Here is a 23,546-nt window from a genome sequence, read left to right on the forward strand (position 1 = left end):
ACAAAAATATCAACATGTGCCGAATAATATTAATAGTATGCAGTTTATTTAGCAGTAATAAAATACTCATCTCTCCCTCTCAGTGACAGGATAAACGCTGAGCTGCCGACTCTCACGCAACTGGCATGAGGTCCATGCTTTTAAATCAGCAATAATTTTTCTTTGTCCTATTCGTTAAAGTGGTTCCTCCCACCCTTGGCTTCAGCAATTATTTTAAATTCCATGCCAAATGATGGGCAAAGGTTGGCAAACCTATAAATGATTATCTTCCTTTCTTAAGTGGGCATAAGCTCAGCTGGTACCTTAATCATAAAGGAAGCTGGCATGGTTATTAAGGATCTATTTTAAGCTGGAGGCACTCACATTCGGCACTCTTTTATGCTTCCAATTTAGTTAAGAGAGTCTTGTTAAAAAAAAAGAATAAATAGAAGAAAGATAAAGAGTACTAAAACTAATGGCGATATGACGTATTAATTTATAGATCTTGAAGAGCTGTTAAATTTTCCACTTGGCCACAAGACTTGGATTTGTCTTTTGGTCTTGTTGTTTACAGTTGTTAAGAGTACTTTGAATGACACTTTCTAAAAACCGGATAGTTTTCTGGAAAGGTATAAATGACCGAGTCCAATGATCAATTATATTTTTTTCCTAAATGTTTTATTGTTATAATAAACCACCAAATTAAAAAAGTAACAGTTCTTTAAAAAGAAAACATTCCTATGCAGTCCACAGCAAAAGCTAAATTTGTTAGTTTTCTTTCTTTAGAAATGGTTTTAAAGTGCAGTGTATTAACCGTAATGTCGCTTACTTATTTCCACTCTGTGCCGTATAACCAACCTACTGGAGCTGTTTGATGCCTCTTTTATGTCCCATTGAGTCAGTATAGAGAAATTTCTTTCATGGCTGTGTATCGATGGTCATACAGAACTCTATTAGTGCTGAGGACTTTCAACATTTTCTATTGATGTGTCCAAGGTACATAGGCAGCATATGGATCAAAATGAGTTTTGTCCACAACATACTTGTACCGCAAGATTCAGGGATAGCTTTTACCCCAGTGCTGTAAGAATATTCAACACACACGAATGTGCAGTATCAATAATGATACTGGACTCTACACTTTTGCAACTTGACATTGTACTGATCTCTCCAAACCCATCACTAGCACTATCACTTTGTTGTCTGGTAGTTATTTTGGCTATTCATTGTTATCTCTGTATGTATATTTTGTACTTAGTTGTACTATCTACTGTATCTTGTTTGTGGAGAAGCATTGAAGCAAGAATTTCATAGTACTTGTACACAGTACTTGTACATATGACAAACTTTGAAATTGAACTTATGTGACAGTCAAAGTAAAACGGAAGTGTCTAAAACCTGTAATGGTAACAACACCAAATTTGCATAAATTAAGGTTTTTTTTTACATTTTTTAAAAATTTTGTTCATGATATTGCTATTCATTTATCTCTTCAGTTTTGGGTCATTGCTTCATGTTCCACAGACAGCACCTTTTGGTGATTGGTATTTTACTTGCATGTGTGCATCTGTGTTTTTTATTATTTATTTGTTTAACCCTGTTGATTTTTCTTTGGACTCATTCTTGGCGTTCCCTTTAGTTAAACTGTTCTTACGTATTTCCCAATGTTCAGCGAGAAGGGCGATGTCAGATGATGGCTCTCCTAAGGTTATTTGTCATCACCCCCCCCCCCGCCTTATCTGTGCTGCCCACAGGGGATTATTTACTGTTCTTCATAAAATCTGTATAATTGATGGGAAAAATTCTCCATGGAGCCTGGGTTACAGTTTATGTTGGTTTTCCTTCTTCATACTTGTTTTATTTATTTATTTATTTATTTATTTATTTTTTTTTACCAGTATGAGTAAGGAATTTTAGATGCATTTTTATGTGTACGTTGACTTCAGTTTACAGTTTTAAGCAGAGTAAGTTAACATCATTTTGCAGTCACAGGGGAGCATGAGCATCTGTTGTCTTTTTAATACTCATTTTCATGTTTTTCTTATGTCCTGTTGTAATACACTCTGACAACAGTTGAGCACGGGAACTTGATGGGGATGATGTACTGTGCCCCCCCCCATATGTTTAACATGCTCCCAGGACCAGGTCCATTAATACATTTGGTGGTTTCTCATCATGCACATATTGCCCTTGGTGATGGTGGAACAGTTGCTTTACTACGGGGCCAGGTCAACCTTAAGCTTGGCGTGTTTGATGCATGGATGACGATGGGGAGCCAGTGAGTGTTACTCCACTCTCATGTCTCATGAATTCCTTATAGTTGCATCATGCATTGTGAGACACATCAGTCACTTCATCCAAATTTTTACACACAAAACAAGAAATATTGGTTTATGGTCTGTTCCTTGGAGGCGTTATCTCAGCTGCCTGTTGCTGCTATTGGACAGACATGCATGCCTCAGTCATGCTTCATGAGTGGGGTCCAAAGGGACCAGTCGCCCACAACCTTGTATACCCTTCATGGCAGTTTCAATAACATCTTGCTGCAGAAAGTTTCCTTGTGCAAATGCCCGGTGTATTGTTGTAAAACACCAGCACTCAATTACAATCTGTCAGAAATACAGGATGGACATGCCAGTGTTGTTTATGATGCTGAAATGAAATTTCTGCTTCCCACTTTACAGAGAATGAGCAGGCAAGATAGAAACTTGCATCATAGTAATGAATATGTTCAGTGACTGATACCTTCACAATAATGCCACATGGGTTCTCTTATTCTGTTAGTGTCGACTTGGATCTATTGGAAATATACATTTAATGGAGTATTTTAGTATTTGTTCATTTAACTGATAGTTTTATCCCAAGTGACTCAGAGTGTTAAGGTACATGAAATTATTTACGAATTTGTGTAGCAGGGTAATTTTCCCTGTATCAAGCCAGGGTTAAGTGCCTTGATCTTGGGTACTGCAGCAGGCAGTGAGATTTGAACCCAGCTTCTTTGAGTAGAAAGTGACAGCTGTACTGCAATAAACTGCCCTACCTGCTGCCTACCTCTGTCCACTACACTGTCTCCTTGCCCCCATAATTAGGTTTTTATTGGGTCTGTAGAACAAAAACTCTATTTTGTTCATTTGCTTATGTAGTCATGGTTTAATTTATGTTTTTAATTGAAAGCAGATTGCTAAATTTCTTCGGCTCTATGCATGTATTAAAGCATTAAACAAAATTATGTCTAGTGTGAGCTTACAAATTTCACACCCTGATTGAGTTAATATCTTTATTTGTGGAATAAAGAAGTAGACATACATTATTAATCAAAACTAGAGTAGCTGTAGTTTAATGGGTGGGATTTCTGTGCAGTGTCAGGCAGGCCGAGTGTTAAATGTTTCATTTGATTTACACTTTTATGTGAAGCACTCTCCGAACAAAATAGTCCATAAATGGCACAGGAGAAAGAGGAAGCGTTCAGAAATAATTGATAAAAGAGCTTCTTCAGCATGACTTTTGTCTGAGAATGGTTGAAAAATGAAACCACAGAAAACCTCTCACACTTGCTTCTCAGCTTTTTATTTATTTATTTATTTATTTATTTATTTTTTTATTTATTTATGTCTTTGCAAGACCTTCATCGTGTTTATTCTGCTCCACTAAACTCCCTTGTATGCCTTCGATCCCTAAAGTGCATGTGTCGCGACTGAGGTTCAACTTGTGGGGTTTTTGGTACTATCGATTCCTTTGCAATGAATGCATATTGTACAGAGGGTATTCAGAGGAGTGTGGGGGGAGGTAGATGACTTCCTTATCCGTCACATCTCTGTCCTGAGAAGCAGCCAGTGTGTCACTGCCAGGACTGTGTCACTTAGACACAGCTCACGGTAACATGAGACAACTGTATCACTCCCATTTCAACATCCTTTCAGGATTCGCCCTGGGGATGTGAGCAATACTTTCGTGACAATAATCACAGGTTCTTGGTCCCTTTGCCCTGCTTTGCATTGACCTGTTGCCGAACGAAGGCCTGTATGTTTGCTGCGCTTTATCCTTCAACTGGTATGTATGTTGAGACATAATCCCAAATTATCAGTCTTGTTTATAATAGAGACAATGACATGCTTGCAGACCCTTGAGATTTTGGTGAAGTGGGTTTCCTTGCCGAAAGAGGTCACTGGTGATGTGAAGGCAGTCCTGTTTCATCCTCAGCTTTGTTTGATATGGAGATTTACTTTGGTCCGAGTTAATTTTCTGTATTTCCTTAAATGCAGTCTTATCTGCTTGTTGAGGTAAACTTCATTTACACCCAAAGAAAACTGTAATCATCTTGACAACCAAATATCAATGTCGACATGCTTTCTTATTCCAACACTGAGCCTTTTGATGGATGTTCTTGGATATTAATCTGTGATTTGCTGAAACAAGTCATGAGCATATTGTAAGTCTTGCATGAGATACAGAATATTTGACAATCCAGTTCATAGCTGCAGACAGCCACCTGCCACCCCAGACATTGTGGATGTAGTATGCATCAGCTACGGTAAGCGCCTTCAAGGCAAATTTGACTTGTGGCAGCCACAGTTTTCATGATAAGGAAAGGTAGAGAATTGGTTTAGAGTTGCAATGTTTCGCATGTGTTTGGATTGCAGGAGAACATTTAAACTCCACACACCAGTAATGGCGATGCAGTAAATTGCACATGCGAGGTACAACATGTGGAGGAAGTGCACAGAAAACAAGGGAATGGCTTTGGAATCGACAGGATGTTGGTCGAACAGAGCTCCAATTTTTTTGTGTGCCCTGGATTAACAGGTAAGGAGTGTCAGGTCATACAGGAATATGCTGGGAAAATGCTAGACAGGAAGAAATCTGTGACGGGTTTGCCAGCAAGACGACGATGATTTTCAGCCCGTCTGTCATCAAAACTGAACATATTTTTCATATACGCATGACATTCATGCACGGAAAATGAAATAACCTCTCGACATTGTGAACGTACAGGTCATAGTACAATACATGGTATGCTCAGTCCCTGGGGGAACAATTATACAAATATGTTTTGCTCCATGTGTTCCATTAAATGAAAAGAATTGTCCTCAATAAAATGGTTATTCCATAATGTCATTAGCTCTGGTATGATTTTAATATCGTAAAGCACAAGTCTAAAAGATATAGTGTAGTTGTTAAACTGTAAACTGTATGACTTAATGTAAGAAATATAAATGAGTAAGTAGTTGCAGTTACATTAAGCATTTGAAGCAGATGTGAATATTAAAATGTTCATATGACTTGGTTTTAATTTCTATAAAAAGTGCTGTTTTACACACACACACACACACACACACACACACACACACACATACACGCTCGTGGCAAACCGGAACCTAACCCGGCAACACAGGGCGCAAGGCTGGAGGAGGAGGGGACACACCCTGGACGTGCTATTTTAGACAGTCAGATATAAGTGGTAATACTACAGTAAATTATATGTCAAACCTGTAAATGTGATGTTCAAGAGCAGTGCACAGTGACAAAACAAACAGAACAATGCGATGCTGATGTGGTTATATACAGAAAAAAAGTGTTTTAAGGTGACTTAACGAGTTTATTATATTCACTGTAAATTCAGTTAGGGATGAGTAATGAAGAGATTTACTGGAAAGAGACCTAAAGGATCACAAGGGTTGGGTTTAACTGACTCTGCTCGTTACAGAGACCGAATCGGGTCAGTCAGATTGTTCTAAACACATGCCTTATTTTCACTTCGAGTTTACCATGTTGTTATACGTTATTTTATCGGTTGTATATATACGGTACATGAAAATTATGGAAAAGTGAGTATTCACGTCAAAATACTCCCCCCCCATTAACAGCTCTAAAGATGAAAGATGCCAGCTGGAAACTACTGATCAATCCATAATACAAAGTATATTAACTGGCAATTACTGAGTTAAAGGCTGGAGATGACAACATTGCTTCTGTTGGGAAAGGACTGAGGTGCTTGTTGCCAAGTAACACATCTTTTGAAATTGGCCTTCTGTCAACGAGTGCTACCTTTGTTTCAGTCATTTTCTGTTTCTTGTGCTTGTTTGCAGACTTGTTCTTCATTTTGCTTTTTTCTGATTGTTTCAGGTCCCCCGCCACAGTATTTCCTGGACTTATAAAGTAAATGTGAATGCTCCATGCACCTCATGAAAATATTCTTAAAAAAAGAATCAAATTTCACAAAATCATTTTTTATGTCATTGTGTTTTGAAATCTTACGCACCTAATTTATCCTTTTCCTGGGCAATTTAACTTTTCTATTTCACTATATTCAATGTAGCTAGATATTGGGTGGTATGGCTTGTTATAGGTTGGCAGTCAAGGTGCAAAAACTGCATTAAAATGGTAGTAGTACTTTGTTAAAAAGCTAGTAATGATGTGCAAAGTGGCTGTGATTTATTGTATAATTCAGATAATTTGCTAAGTGACTCACTAAGGCAGTGTCATTTAAAAACAGTCCCTAATAAATACCATATACACATCTGTGCCAAAAAGCTGATGGTTTTTTTTTTTTTAAAAAAAACAAAACAGCTCTTTAATTCATGGATTTTATAACAATACTATGGCCTGGGAACATATAACAGTGTAGATTTTTTTTTTTTTTTTTTTTTTTTTGCGTTTGCTACCTGTTCATATCAGTGGGAACAGCTGTATAGTTGTACAGTTGTGGCATTTCTCAGAAGCCTCTTCTGCCTACAGATTGTTTTGTTATAGTTAATCCAGAAAAAAGCTAATTGTGATCCACCTGTAATACTTGGTTGGAGTAGCCAGCAAGGTATCGAATGGTCACAGATACTTTACTAGTTCCAGCAATATGCTTATTTACAGCTAGAAGTGAGGTTTCACTTGCCGGCACAGTGGAGAATGATCCTTACTTCCGAAGCGTGTTTGCTGGGTGCCACAGTGGCAGAGTGTGTGAACGCTGCTAATGCCTCACAAGTAATAGTTTCAGAGGTGATAATTAGTCTGGGGAGATGCCATCATTAGAGGTGGAGCTTTTGTGAAAGATGAGGAAGAGAAGAGAGACAGCAAAGTGTGTCCTGAGTTCAACTTGGGTCATGAACGTCATGCACTGTGTCAACAAAAACAACCGGGAGGGAACTGCAGAGGGGTTGATATAGCAGCCAGGCTGTTGTGCGCAAACTGCTCATAACAGCTGGCAAAACACATTGTGCAGGCCTATGGGAGCGAGAAGACATGGTATAGTCTAGGTGAGCTTCAGTATGGTCTCATGAAGCTTCCTTCAAATTCTTGGTGAATGTCCTTATGCCATGTCATGTACAGTACTCTGCAAAAGTTTTAGGCACTTCGGGGGGGGGGCTGTAAAGTGAGAATAATTCCAGAAATTATGCTCTTAATTAATTAACTTCCTTCAGAGCTCACTAACCATCCATCGTCAGCAAGCGCTTGTCCCGAAGATGACCAACTTCTGTCTTGTTGGTATACTCACTCTTGCCATGATGTAAATAAGAGAGTTAAACTGCCACATCTGACAAAACCTCACATTTTCAGTATGGTTGTACCTCACCTAGATTGGCTGCTTCATGATTTCTCATAAATTGCAAGGTAGTCATAACCACTACCAATTTCAACAACAACTTGTCCTCAGCAGGGTCATGGTGAACTGAGGCCTATTATAGAAGCGTTGGGTGCAAGACGGTGGGGGTGCGGGCAACACCATCACAATAAATTAAACCATTTTCCAGGGAACTTCTTTTTAAACGCATAATCAGAATATGCTTTTAAAAGTGATTTGTCTACTACAGTTGTCTCTATATGTCCAAATTTGCTTGTAATTAATTGACATTAGGGACTTTTCATTCAACTATGAATCTATTTTTAATGCTTTTTGCTAAAACACATCTTCAAATTCTTTTTGTGCCATGAATACCTATTTTGAAGCAGTTGCTCTCTAAACTTTGAAAAAGCTACACTGAGCAGAACTTAACTGTTCATTATCCATAATCAAAGCCACTAATTGACAACATTTTATTTACCTGCTGCAAGCTCCTGCTGGCGTTATTTAATACTTTACAGTTAAAAGATCTTTCATTTATGGACACTTGGTTAATTTTTGTTTACACACGCATTTACATTTTAAACAGTGTTGGCAGTAAGTTCGATCCTGATTTAATTCAGTTACACAGAGAATGTTCTAAACCCCCATGCATAATTCTTGGCCAAAAGAAAGCACAGTATTTATTTCTGGTATTACAGCCGAAGTGATGGCATTTCCATGGTTGGAGAATGTAACTATTTTATTTGTGTAGTTATAAAGTAATCCTGTGGAACAGTGCTGTGGCTTATGGTTTTCATAATTTCCATAATGATATTTGAAAATGCTTTATCGGCTCTACGGCAGGTTACTGCTGCGACCAGGATGTCCCTGAGGACATATGTGTGGGAGTTGATTCTTGTTTTAAAGATAGCCAGGTAATGTTGATGAGAGGAAGGAGGAGTTCTTTATGGATGTTGTGAGTTTGTGGGCGGTCCAGCCTAGGGCAGGAGGCAGGAGCATCAAGATAGACAGTTCCCAGGGGCCCTCCCCTCCCTTAATTAAATAATGATGGGCAGCTGTTGGCACTTAAGGGGTCCAACTAAGAGGACTGTAAAGGCAGCTGTTTTAGGGGCAGAATAAGTTCAGTGTGTGTCCTGGTGCTGTTTTGTTGTTAACGTTTGCCCGGAAGGGCCTATTGCCCTTCATTAATTTGTAATTAAACCCTTTTTTGGTTAAAGTCCTGCTGTTTTTGCTCTGAGTACGTTGCAGTTGCCTCTGCCCCACAATCAGCTACAATGTACACAGTGCAAGTACTTAATTTTAAAAATTTTGTTCTTTTTTAATGTTGTTTTTTTTAAAGACTTTCTGAAGTACGAAGGAATTTCTTCTAGGATTTGTTTACTTTTAGCAGAACTGGTGTGTCCAGTACTGGCACAGGGAGAGGAAGTGATGTAAATTAAGAGCAGAACAGGTCTGATAAGAGCAGGTGATCCAGGAAGTGCCATATACTGACTGTATGCTCAGGCAAACTGCACGACTGTTACAGCTGAGCGGAGGAGAACAGAAACGTGGGGAACCTCCCGAAGGCTGGTTCTGGATCTGCTCTCTTATGAAGGACTAACCCACAGGAGAAAGACGGGGATTGCATGCAAACCCTCTTCTGCAAGGTAACCTTCCTATTGCCACGCTTTTTTTTTTTCCACCAGTTCCATGTGAGTTTGTCTGCTGATTTGTTTGAACAAAGGAAGTTTGCTGGAGTACTGACTGGTAATACACAGGCAGAGTGTTGATCCACTTATTTTCTTTGCAAAGTAGACTGACCTTCTGTTTGGGAAAGCAGACATTCATTAAATAAGGCCTGGAGCACAAGCAACAGGGGCGCTCTGTGCTTCTTCTTCTTCCTTGCTGGTCCTTTGTGCCCGGGGTAACAGAACAAGACCTCGTGTGATCATGGGATAAAGCATGAGAGGTGCTTGTTACAACAAGGAGGACGGTTCCTGTTTCTCGCTCATGTCACACTATACTTTAAGACTTGCTTCCCCCCCCTCCCCTGCGTTTTCAGCACTCAGATGTTTTATTGCAAAATGAGTTTCTAACGCAGACCCGTTTTGGCCTAAAGCCTTCTTCACCATCTATAGGATGTTGAGGGGAAAAAAATGAATGTATAGGAAACCATAATGTGACTCCAGGGGCGTCAACATAAGACCATCTAAGTCAGACATCATACATTAAGACACTTTTCTGCAAAAAGATGTCATATGTGAAACCACCTGATTAGACAATGTACTCGATAACATTAGAAGATGTGATGGCGGCAAGGTGGCAACTTTTCCCATCTCAACTTATAGTTTTTTTAATAGTTTTTATTGGTTACTTGTTTTGTACTGCCAAAAACATTAATTGAATAATTATGTGTGGTTGACTTCTAATTGCAGTTAGATTATTATGTATTATTTATTATTATATTTATTCATTTATTTTTTTTTAAAACCTCCACTACTGGAAATATTCAGTCAGTACTCTGACCCACTCCTGGTCTTAATCTCCAGGTCCCACATAAGAAAGCATTCATTACAATAGTAGTTGCAATGCCAGTTGCATAACCGCAAAGGACGTAAATTTGAATATCTTCAATTTTTTGGAGTGTAGTAGACTCATTGCTTTCTTGTACATGCAATGTTGTATTGGCCTTGTGATTTTATTAATTTGCTAAAGATGAAATAATGACAACAGCACATACATATTGAACAAGCAGTCAAAATCGATTTTCTGTCTGCCCCCCCCCCCTTCTGTCTGTAGTTTGCTATGCTTTGTCTCACATTGACATTCAACCTGTGCTGCATTCTTTCACCCTCCTGAATCTCACAGGTAGACAGCAGAGCAAAGGGTGTGGGTCTCCTTGGTTTCAATTTAAGACCAAGGTCACTTTGTGTACACTTCTTTGATTGACAGAACACACCACTGTGTTTTCTCTCTGACCAGAGGTCAGAGGTGCTCGGTTTGATTTGTTTCAGAGTGCAGTGAAAAATTTCCCTGCTGGCATCATACCAATACCAAGAGAAATGAAATTGGATTTCTTTTATTTATTTATTTATTTTTTTATTTTTTCCCCATGTGCCCTGATTTGTGCTTTGGGTGTGTTAGCAGGTATGGTAAGGGTGTGCAGTTACTGCAGGAAGCTAATGCTCGGCTTGTTTTAGCGAGGATGTGAATTAGAAAATTACATGAATAGCTCTAAACTGGATGTATTTGTTATGAGCGTGTATATTCATAAGTCCATTTTAGGGTTCCTAAGCAGGATATTTGTTTGAACTCAACTTGTCTTCTGTTATTCACCAGAAGATCTGACTTGACCGCAGTGCAGAGTTGCATTCGGAATTGATTTGAGTCCCACTCAGTGCACTTTGTGCTTTTGTTTGGTTTTGGAGAGGGTATTTCAGGTGTTTTTCCATCTCATAAGATTCATTGCTATTGGCAGGTAATTTAATGCAGCAGCTGGAGTCCAGGCTCTCATATCTTTCAGTAGTTGGCTTGTGGCTGCTGCTGTATGTATTTAAAAACCTGAACTTTTCGTATGTTTAAGGTTTGTTCTTGATGTTGCCTTGTGTTGTTTGGTTCAGAGTTGATAAGCATACATGCTGCATCATGCCATTTCTTTTTTAGTGTTAAAAAAGGCAAAAGTAAACACATAGTCGGACTGAATGACCATAATGGTAAAAGGCAAACACAAGGAGCATAAAACTGTGTTTCAATTGCAGAAGGTCTTATAGTATTACTGTACTTGATTGAAATTCCAGTTTTGTCACATGTTTTATTCTTCAGAAGAGACTGGACTATTTGGAAGATCTCAGGTCCCATTTAGTCCACAACTGGTTTTTGTCAATTCTAATAATGGTATTACAGTAAACCTAAAAGGGTATTTTAACAGAAATCGTTGCATGGGTTGCCATCTCATTCCGTGACTGTACATCCTGTAGGTCTGCAGGAATAACATTCCTGTGGTTGCAGTAATCCTATTTCACTTTCCTGTGCATCTGTCTTTGGATTTTCAGCCTGAGCTTTAAGGAGAATGGCTGTGCTATCTTCCTCATCAACCAGATTTTATCAGGCTAAAACTATTCACATTCCACAATAACCTGAGCGCCCCTTCCATATTTACTTTGAAATGCTTGGGGAAAGACATCCAAAACAGAACGTCTAGATAATGCATCCATTTGTATTTTGCTGGTGTTGAATATAAGAATAATAATGGTAATAGTAATGATAAAAAGAGTTGAGTTGGACTGCTTGAATCCACTGTCCAAATTAAGGAGTTCTTGACAGCTTCTTCTGGGTTTTTTGTTTTGGAAAGACACGTTCATTGACTCTGCCCTACTTTACTGTATGGTTTCTTATATAATAAGTATAGATATAACTTGAAAACAAAGCACTATACTGTAGCTCTCTAAAAAAATTAAATTCAAGAGTAGGGACTTGTGGATCTTTTATGAACAGAGAAGATCCATTTTCTTCTGACATTCCTTTGTGTTTTCCCATGAACTCTTCAGGCACTTTGGTGTCATTTCCTTCCAACCTAACTGGAAAATGTGCCTACAGAAGAGGAAAAAGTCTTTCAGTTGATGTCAAGAAATAATTGTGTTCCAATGAAACATTTCAGTGGTGAGGAGTCAATATGTGTGCTGCTACTTAATGACTGAGTAGTATTCAACAATTACTGTTTTACTAGTAAGGTGATAAAGGACAGAAAAATAAAATTCTGTTCTATTAGTCTTAAATGCGGGAAACGTGAACTAATAACATTGTTTTATTATCACAGATTCTCTTGTAAATTTTAATTTTTATATAATATTTAAAACCTCAAGTGTCCCTTAATCTTTAGCAGTTTGAGTACGTGGTTTTTAACTGTCAAAAGCAGTCCCCTAAACCTCGGGAGTTAGCTGGGACGAAAAGCGACGTACCCTCTGACATCGGTTGGCGGGTACAGAATGGTTCTGCTGATTGGGCTGCAATGGAATGAGATGGACATTATCATTGATTGATGAAACAAAGGAACAAGTTTATGCTCTCTAGTAAGCATACATGGCAGCCTGCAGTGTGGCAAGACTATAAGAGGCAGCAATAATCTGTGGGTCAGTGTTTGAAAATGAATATACGCACATGTAGTGGAAACTACCAGTGTTCATACATAACTTAGAAATTATGTATTACATCAAAATATAATATCATATTAAAAAATTGTGCCATGAGCCTGTTTGGGATCATTTCAACCTGCAAATGATATAGAATGTCCTTTAAAGTTGTGAGATGGAAGGTTACCAGACTAACTACCAGCGTAATCAAATTTATTGTAGCATGGAGGGGTTTGTGTTTTTGAATACTTAGTAGCTACATCTTGCTTATGCGTTTATATTGTCTGTGACTTCGTGTTGACTGAAAACCGATAATAAAGATGATCATGTTCTACAAAGACTTCTTGGAAGTATTTTGCATACATATGAAGACTTCTTGAGAAATCTTTGTCACTTAGTCTAATGTTATTAATCTGAATCTTTACCAAAATGGTTCATTTTGCCGTTTGTTGTGAGCCAGTGTCATTTGATGTATATATGCAGACACGTGTAGAGGTACAGTTGGTCTGAAGCCACTCTTTAAACCAGCATACGTTATGTACTTGACAGATATTGTATGCAGATCACAGATCTGGGGTAGAAGTGAGTCTGAAGGAGATTGTCCTGAGACTCTTTTTGAAAGTTCAGAGGTGTTCAGGCAGTTCTCAGTGACAGGAAGAGATCATTCCAATACCTTGAGGATTTGATTTTGGACCTCTTGTACATGAGCCCACCAAGTGATCAGAGGTGAAGAGCATAGCAGTCTTTTAAACATCAGATATGTCTTCGAGTCCTGAACTAATACAGGCTTGATTTAAAAAGTTGATTGGAAACTTTAATTCTGAAACTGTTCATTCTACATTTAGTCCCCCATTTCCACTCTCTCACACTTGTAATCGGGAAGCAAGTAATTTCCCAGCCAGTTGCTATTACTCTACTTTTCCTCCGACTAATCACGTGGGAAATCCCACGCCAAGGATGTGGTGGAAAATTTAGTGCCCTAAAGGCAGGTTTTTGGCCCTTAACATATTTCTTTGTGGGTTTTATTACAGATAAACATGAGGGTGATAAGAAACTACAGTAGTACTGCTGATATTATTATACTGCATGTAGGCAGCACTGGCTCTCCTACGGTACAATGCAGCACGTGAGCATAATGTCCGATACACATGCTACTGCGATGTTTATAACCAGTCCGGTGTCAATTGTCAAAGTGAACTCATGGTGAAGACTCGTGATTTGCATGGTAAGGGAGAGTACAAAGGTGGTTTACTGCATGCCTTTGGGTTGGAAACACAGGGAAACATTCAAACCAACACCTTAATGAGGCCATTTCAAACCTCTGTCCAGACATGCTGCCCAATACTTCTTCAGCATTGGATGTTGAATACTGTATCCTTCTAGTAACAACAAGTTGACCCAAAAACAAAAAAAAAAAAAAAAGTTGTAATTGACTGGTGTTTCATCTGTCTGGTTAGCACTACCATGTAAATGTTGTTCTTTGAACTATGTTGTTTTACGCTCTGGCCCTAATATACCATAGTAATAAGCACTACTTGAGGAAGAAAAGTGATCAGCAGGTGCATAGTGTTTGGAACAATCTCCTTCCAAGCAGAAAGTCCTATGTAGTATAATAACCCATGGGATCCTTGATCAAGGTACTCTCCCAAAAAGTTAAAAGTACCCTACTGTCTAATGGGTAATCATGTAAGCACAAACCCAATATTGTAAGGGTGCCTTGGCCAAATGGTGATGATAAAGCTTATTTACTAGGGATCAATGTGTTAGGCTGCTACCAAACACTGAATAGCAATGAGTCATTCTGACTGTATCGTTTAACATACTCGGAGGGAATCATTTTAAATCTTGTTTAAAACCTGTAGTGATAGCATTACTGCTGGGTGAAAGAGCTCTACTCAACAGCTACTATCATGCCCATGATTCCTTGCATGCATAAATGAGCATATAAGCTGCATATGCACAGCTGGAAACATATCTTCATGTGCTGTTTTTGTGTTTTTTTTTTTTTTTTGTTGCTGCCTTGGTCCTCGGGATGGAAGTGTGTTGGTACAGTGGAAGTCCCAGGTGAGATTATGACAAAAGTAGACCCAAGGTACTACAGAAATGGTCCATCTTAATTATAACAGCTGTGTTTCTTAATATATATACAAATATTTTTACCTTAAATGTATTTTCTATTAAATGCATATAATTAAACGTTACCGCTCGGAAAATTAACATTCGGTGGATTTCTGACTCCACTGCTCCCCCCGTTCCAGTATTTTTTAAAGCCTCATAAATTACCTTGTGGTTGTTTTGGGGTGTCTCTCCCTAGCGGTGTTTTTTTTTTTTTTTCTTCCTTTCCTCTCCTCTATTATTGCTATCACTTCTTTTTTCTTATATTGTCATGCGAATTATCTGATGACAACATTTAGTCCAAGCACCCTGGTTTCCTCCCACGTTCAAAGACATCTGTCTCTAGTGGATGAGTGACTCTTAATTTTCGCACTGTGCGTTTGTTTGTGGCTACCCTATGATGAACGGTCCTTCTTCGCAGGTCTACAGTTCTGTGACCCTTGACCCTGCCTTCAGATACATAGTTATTAATATAGAGTAACACCCCCCCAGGTTTTCTGTGATGTTTGTATGAGTTTCTTTTAAAATGGTAGTATTTTGATTTAGGGTTAGCTTTTTTACCAGTCATGCATCAAAATTTATTTACCCTTTCCTTTGTAATTTCTGCTAGGGACTTATATTTGTATAAGTAATATTGGTTTTTGCCTAGAGGTTTTAAATGCATTTTATGCTTGTTTCATTTCTTTATTGTGTCCATAAAGCTTGTAAGATGGGTATTGATTCAAGTTAGTTACGAAATGTACTGTCTGCAGGTTTTTTAGATTTAGCTTATCTATTGCTGTTCTCAAAATCAATACAGTTTGTTTTGATTTCTGTCTATAAGCAGAGAAAACAGTAACCAATATTAGTGGTTTAGTTTGGGTGCAAGATGTTTAGTGCCATTTCTTATTTAGTTTTTTTTTTTTTTTTATTTTTCCTTTTGGGTTTCAATAAATCTAAATCCTTATGAAAGGACATAGCACAGCAGGTAAAGCCAGTGCCTTATAGTCCTGAGCTACTTGGTGGGCATGGGTTATGAGTCCAGCTTGAGATGTGTGCACTTTGCCTCGTCACCCTGTGCTTGCTCACAAATAAAACAAGGAATTGGCAAATGACTTATTCTCTTGTCTAAAAGAGCCATTCAAGTGCTCACCCAGAACTGGATCTGACTGGCTGGCACACTTTATGATTATTAAAAAAAAGTATTGCTCCTAGGTCTTAAAGGTGACAGGGGAGGGCTGTACAATGACTTGGGGATAAAGCAAGTAATCCTTTTGATCTTTGATTATTGATGGCAAATTTCTTTAAGCAATAACAGTGCTAGAGTGTGACGCCAGAAAAACTACTACTACGTGTTATGTAACAAGCGCATATAACTTGGTGAATCCTGCAGGGCGGACTGAGCTAATATTACTTCCTATCTATCAATGTGTCTGAACGAGAATGCCTCCTACAAGGTCTTCAAGTAGTAGTACTCTAGATTTATTCCAGTGTCTTTTTATTCCCCCCCCCCCACACTGAAAAATATTGTATCCTGGCCCTTCTCATTTTTAAAATCAGATAGTTTAGATAAATTCTTCTGCCATGTTATCGGCATTCTTTTCACTTGCGAGAACAAGTTATTGCATTTACTGGAAGTCACAGAATTGCGAAACACTTGTGTACCTGTGTCAGTGATTTTTCTTTCAGGCAATTTATAATATCAGGCTCTTTCCAGCTTTTCTTGTAACTTAACTTGGCAGCACATCCCTTCCCTTTATTTTTCCGCCATTTGAATTTATGCATTGTTATATCAGAAAATATTCTGCTTATAATGTGTTGGCGTTCTGTATGTGTGTGCGCACTCATTATGAAAAGACTTTTGCACAGTGTCTGTACATTGCTGTGTACCTGTATCCCCCCCTGTTGGTTTTTTCTTGAAAATGTTACAGGATTAGTGGATGTCAAGTACACACATGCTGGGCCATTTCATTTTCATATACAGTGTATGATGGACCATTTAATGTTTGTATAGTTTTCTTTCAGCAGCAGGTGGGACTTGGAATTGTCATATCCCTTAATTATCTTAGTATTTAGAACTCAGTAGTTGTGCAATTTTGATGCAGTTGCAAGTGCAATTATAGGTACTACTTTTGAAAAAAGATTTTCATGGTAACATTAAGCTTTATTGTATGTGTCTGTGAGGTCCCCCCCTTTATTTTTTTAAAAAAAAAAAAAAAAAAAAAACACAAACATCTGTTAGAATGGTTTGACTCTAAGAGATAATTTAAAATTCTTTTTATTAATGCTGCTACATGCTATTTTTCCCTTTCAAGTATGCCAGTATGAGTGCAGGATGAAAGAGGGCAGAGGAGGGAGCATGAGGGGAACGGAGATGTCTATTCCCCTATCGCCTGCTGTTCTCAGAAAGTGAAGCAGTCAAAGTACACCTTTAAAAACTCCACCGCAACACTGACACATTGATTCTGAGTTGATATTAATAATTCACTGCATATAGATTATATTCATTTCTGACAGGAAACATTATACTCTACTGAAAATTCCTAAACCCATGCTTGATCTCGAGAGGAATGTGAAGATGGATATCAGATAGGCGATACACAAGTCTCTCATATGTATATGCATACACAAAGGCATTTACTTAACTGCAAAAAGTGTTTTTCTTTTTTAAGTGTATAGTTTCAACTCTTGAAAAATGAAAAGCCCCTCGGCTCATTGTGAAGAATTATACCGAAGACACTTAAACTTGTATTCTCCTTTTCTTGAGACACAGGTTAGGTTACCATGGAATACCCACTCTTTTAGTTATTTATGGTTATGCAAAATTTTCAGTTGAGAAGTGAATTTTATGAATGTAATAATAGCAATAATAACACTACTTGACTAGAAATCTAAAAATGGAAACAGCAAAAAAAAAAAAAAAAAAGTTTACACCTCAAACAACATTCATATAGAACCATTTACTGCAATCATTCTACAAAGCCCGAATGACGGCATCTGAACAGTGCTGTGTATGAGTAAATTATTTTTTACTACTGGCTGAAATTTAATGATACTGAAAATTTACTGCTCTGGGATTATGGCTGAGGACTTCATAGGTGGTTAATAAGGAATTGTAACTGAGCTGCAATGGTGATTCTACCAAGGTTACATTTCATGGACCTGTTTGTAATTTTGCTTAAGGTTTCATTAAATAAAATCCACAAGAGATTAAAACATAAGCCTTTATATGTACAATATGTATGTATGTGTACATAGATATACTGTATATGTATGTAAGTATTCAGTGGATTTACACATAAGTCTTTCAGTTTGTTGGATAGTTTTGTCCATAAATTACTTTCCAGAGATGATCTTTTTATGATTTGTAAGTGTTATGCAGCTTTCAGGAACAGCAAAGTGTCAGCATTCCTGTAAGACTATCTTTTCCATCACCTTCCCCCCTCCTGGAGTAAAGTGTCAGCCTCCTATTCCCAAATGAGGCTGGTTTGTACGCATTAAAAATGATTGGCACTTTGCTTAGATTTTTTTTTTTTTTTGGAGCAGTAACCCTTAAAAATTCAGGACAAGAGGCCTTATCTTGGTGAAACACCTGTGCCTAACCTACTTTGGCATTCTGTGGTTTATGCTTCATAAATATGTGACAATGATATATGTAATGTTTTTATAGCAGTCACCAACTTTGGATATAAACAGCTTTTGGGAATGGTACCTTTCTTTTCACTATTTTTTTAACAAAACTTAAGATTGCTCTTATATACTTTAATTTTGAAATAATTCTTTGTCAGAGTTCTATGAAATAACTAATTTTAAACTGAGAACAACATCATACTGATTCCTATAGTATGTTCTATGAGGATAGCTTCCTGAATCAGTACAATATGAAACTGTTAGACAAACTCAAAAGGATGCTTTTATGTAGTTTGACTAAATGTCCACATACATCAACTGCTTTTCATTTAGTTAAGATGACCTGGAGCCACTATTCAGTTAGATAAATATAAATCTGTGCGCTGAAATTTAGCTTAATACTCAATGTCTCAATATGCAGCTTTTATCGGGAACGTCATAAAGCTTACGTCAGAAATGTTTTATAACATTTTTAAGCTTGTATGGATAAACGTCTTAAACATGAAGACCAGTATGAAAAAATCATACTTTTGGTACACCCAAGTGCTAATGGTGTGAAATCATACTGTGACTTATCTCTTACCAGGGGGAGGACAGAGAGTGGAAAAAGATATTGGCAAAATGCTGAAGATCCCCATTGTCCTTTTGGGGACACATGCATTATAGTGACATAGAAATTCGACCAACATCATGTACATTCTAATGGGGGGGAAAATATGTAATGTGTGTTCAGGAAGCATTAAAAAGTCATTAGGAATCTTAATTGTTTGCCATTATGAAGTTTTCAAGGCAATCTTTGTAAGCTTTTCTTTTGCATAATAAGATGCATTTCAGTAATTGCACTCTTTAGAAAGTATTGCAAACCTACGTTGGCTACATCTGACTGTCTTTTGTCTGCGGTTTGTGCCTCTCTGACCTCAGACTTCCTATTTAATTCAGCGTGTCACTGAAGGTTTCATGTGGCGGCAGGGTGCGTCCATCCTGTCTCACTGCTGAGTGACGAGCTGGGCAGACGATTTTGATACCACCGTAGATGGAACTGACGGTCATTCGGCTATCTCAAAGTTCACTGCTTGGGTCTGGATCCACCCTATTTAATCACTTTTATTTTGTGCTGTTTTGTAGCAGAACAGCTGGTCTGTGACACTCAAGAAATGCCATGAAAAGGTGGTAGAAATGTTCAGGCTCTTGTGTTGTCAACGCATTAAATTAAATTAAATTCACCACAGAGGGAAAAAAAAAAAAAAAAACTCTTCGTAGTTGACCAGCAGTTTTGCTTTAGTGCACAAGGCTCTGCAGAAATCAGATTTAGAGCCATCAAGAAAGGAGGCAAGAAGGGCTTCTCATATGCCTGGCTCTCATGGGCTCTCTGGGGTGTGCGTGTGTGTGTTTGTGTGTGTCCACACTGAGCCATGGACATGAAAAGATGTAACCAAGCATAAAACAAACAAATCTCTGCCATGTCACAGGGTTGTAGAGTCACCCGCCCCCCCACCAAACCAAAACTGTCATGTCATTTCTTGACATGGCCACTATGAAAACAGGTGTCTCCAAATGATCTGAGGAGCTGGACTGTGGACGTCCTCAGCCAGATGGAACCAGGCTCAAAGCAGGTAGCCTCTCCAATTCTCATTCAGCTCTGCCTGTCCCCTCCATCGTCATCCAGCAGACACAATCTGTTTGGCTGAATCTTGAAGTCCTGGCCAGCCAAGGCACGGTGGGCTAATCTAAATTTTATTCACGTCATTCTCTGGAGAGCCGACAATGGAGAGGATGGCCCTCTGTCGGAGCACTGATAGGCACAATTTCAAGTCTCAGGTCATATTCAGGCACACACACAGACTGATGGTGCTTGCATTGTGGGCCGCAGGGTCTCCAGAGGTTCAGCCATCAATAGTGCAGCTTGTTGACATATCCTGTGCATTCTTCTTTAAGGGAAACGGTCCCTATGCAGACCAAAAACAGTATGTCTGCAGAACTGCACCCTATGCATTTTTTGTTTTCGGTTTTAAATTGTGTTTACTTCCTTAAGTTCAAGTAGAAGAAGTAATTTATCGGAAAGAAATAATTTATGGTATTTTCAGGACAGGTAATTCCTGTGCCTTGAATGAAATATTTAGAGATCTCTCTCTCTCATATCCATTTTCAAAAAAATGCTTGTCCAATTGAGGGTCAAAACTGCCAAGAGCTTATCCCGGAATCACTGGGCACAAGGGGGGGGGTTGGTACACCTGCATGGGTAGCCACACATACACTATGAGCAGTTTAGCATCACTAGTTCTGTCAAACAGTGTGTCTTTGCACTGTGGGAGGAAACCAGAGCACCTAATGGAAACCTGTACACTGGAACAACATGCAGACCCTTCATAGATTGAGCTGTATTCAAATTCACACCCAAGCAGCCAGAAGCTCAGGCGGCAGTGCTTCCCGCTACCACACTGCGCCACCTTTGCGGGATATCAACCTTGCTCCTTGTAGTTTCTGAGTATGTCTCTAACCGCTGCGCCACCTGCTGCTTGTGAACTATACTTACATATGCTGCCTTTTCCTTCTGCTGACTTTTCCTCTTTTATCTGACATGACACTGTTCATTGAGAAAGGGGAGCTTTTAGCATCCTGCGGGGAGCTGGGGGAGCTGTGCGGATATGACATTGGTGGCAGTTGCGCTTGTAAGCAGCTCCGCACACATTCTGCATTTACAATAAGCTGTTGATAGTGATTAAAGCGGCGTGGAGTAGCGTGTGATATGCCCTGGGAGAGCAGTAATCTTTTGGGTTCCTGCCCTTTCTCTAAAGAGTTGTGATCAAAGTGGAGCAGCACCACTCAAGGACAGCGGAGGACCGGGGGGTGTTGGTGTGTGTCGCAGGGGTGGGGTGGGGGACATGAGGTGGGCACACCAGATGGAAAGTTCAGGCCTGCTTGTTTCACCGAAATGTCAGAACCGTAAAAAGGTTTCATAAACCATCAATCATACACGACTGTGGCTCCAGAAATAGTCAGGGGGCGCTGCAGAAATTAGACCTCTCTGGTCAACTGTGGAGGTAATTACTGCTGCCTAGCTCAGGTGGCTTCCTCCTTAGGTGTCCCGAGGAGCCGCAGAGCCGTTTTTAAAGCAGCGCCGCGCTGAGTCGGGGGGGGGTGAGGCACGTGTGTGACAGGTTCGCGGCGATGAGAGAAGCTGCCACTGGAGGCCCTGCAATAAACGGTGCTGTGCTTCTACAACAGGAGCATAAAAGCAACAGGGATGCGTGTTTAGGTAGGAATGTGCTCTGTATGCATACGAATTCTCCACAACCGCGCAGCTGCCTATTGTCGCATATACATAGGAGGACAATTTATGGTTGCATAAATCTAGATGGAATTATAGGGAACACTGTGTTCTTTGTGAGTGGACGAGTGGCTTTATTGTTTGAGCTATATTTATTTCTCCTCAGTATGAATTTTTATATGACATGTAAAGTGCTCTCTAGGGCTGGCTTTACAGACAAAATATTTTACTTTGACTTTGCAAAACTATAATGCCATTATCTTTTATTGGAACTATGTGCTTAGGCTGATTGAGAAGGGGCTCTTCTGGAAGTGATTTATGTGATGAGAATTATGCGCCGTGCTCATTTTATTCAGTATTTATCCTTTACCTGTGTCCATCTCTCCTCTCGAGCTCCTCCACACGCGTAGAACGCTTGGTCGTCGTGTTACGAACATCTCGATTTTACGTTTTTGAAGGAGCAAACATTCTTCTCGGTTATTTTGCCACTGCGCCGTTTTCATATACCTTTTTTTTTTTTTTTTTTTTAAAAAAAAAAAAAACGTCACATGGATTCCAGAAAACGGACTCGTTGGCACCCATGGCAGGCATGTGAAAGTGGATTAACTCGGCTCTCTTTTACAGCGAGGTGACGACAGCCGCACGTGCTTGCGAGATGAATCGACCCCATCTTCGTCGTTTTGCTCCGTCTTCAGACGCAAATGAAAGCATAGCTGGTGTTTACAGGCATGCGTTCTGGATGTTACTACTTGGGGTCATTTTAAAGTAGGCTTTTTTTGAGATTTTGCAGAAATCGGTGTTCCAGTGAGATTTTGCAGGGGTTTCACTGGCCAGAAAACATGGTGCGTAACCACAATTTTATATAAAAACAATCCCCAACGCACCCCATCACCCCCAACATAAACCAAGTTAACAACTTAAGAAAAAAATTAAATACAGTACAAAAAAGAAACACAGGCATATAAATACATTTTTTAATACTTAGTGTACTGCTGAATTTACTCTTAAACACTGCAGGCCCTGCAGTAAGTGGTGACGTTGGTGACAGAACATGGTATTGGTAAGAACTGACAATGAGATTTTTCAAAGGACAGTTCTTAGTGTGTTAGATGTCAGATACAGCATTTACTGTAATGAGAGCAGTGTGTGCAGAGTTTTGCTGCAGTCTGACTCACAACTGAATATTTTCATATGCCAGTTACTGCTGACACTGCAAAATGTGCTGTAATTGGTTGTATGGAGCATAATTACATTTTAAGGGTGAAATGTCAGATCAGGGGGTCAGAATCAATATACAATAGCCAATATTAGTAGGACTGGCTAAAAAAGTTTGCTTTTCATGCGGTACAGTGTCTCTTTTCATAGATAAATGAAAATTAGACTAGTATTTAAAAAAAAAAAAAAAAAACTTGTATTCCAGGTATTTATGAATAGGGTCAGAACTGGTGTGGGATAAAGTGTTTACTTATGTAAATTTCTGAATTTTGCCAGAATTCGAGTGAGGCATCAATATTCCAGTACAGCTATGGGTGGTATATATTGCCGTCTTTGTCTTACTGCTTTTCTCCACCTTTTTTCCTGACTTCTGCTGTGTAATTTAAGGTTAGGCTTGGTGATGATACATCCTGTTGGTGATGCACAATGGCTTGCTGGAACAAAAGTTCTTATTCTTTCAGCATCTCAGAGGACTGATTTACTGTATGAATGAAATTGATATATTTAAATAGCAGACATATAAAGAAACATTCTCTGATGATGCTGCCCCTAATGTTTGCTCCCTCTCTCACCCGTAGAAAGCGGTGAGATGCATTCCATATAGCAATCTTTGGAGAAATGCCGAATGAATATAGTGAAATGAAAATCACAAAACTGTAAGTTCATGTCTCTGTTAGACTAATTTGTCTGAGTCATT

At 38.9% G+C, this 23,546-nt stretch overlaps 1 protein-coding gene across 1 annotated transcript in view; it reads left to right on the forward strand.

Moving 5' to 3' along the window:
- Nucleotides 1–20,944: 20,944 nt before the first annotated feature.
- Nucleotides 20,945–23,546, forward strand: part of LOC114911072 (neuroligin-1-like) — a 35,114-nt gene continuing 32,512 nt past the window's right edge. The window contains exon 1 of the mRNA XM_029254146.1: nt 20,945–21,035. Within this exon, the coding sequence (XP_029109979.1) occupies nt 20,945–21,035 (91 nt within the window). The remainder of the gene's footprint in view (nt 21,036–23,546) is intronic.

This window comes from Scleropages formosus, chromosome 8, assembly GCF_900964775.1.
Source record: "Scleropages formosus chromosome 8, fSclFor1.1, whole genome shotgun sequence".
NCBI lineage: Eukaryota > Metazoa > Chordata > Actinopteri > Osteoglossiformes > Osteoglossidae > Scleropages > Scleropages formosus.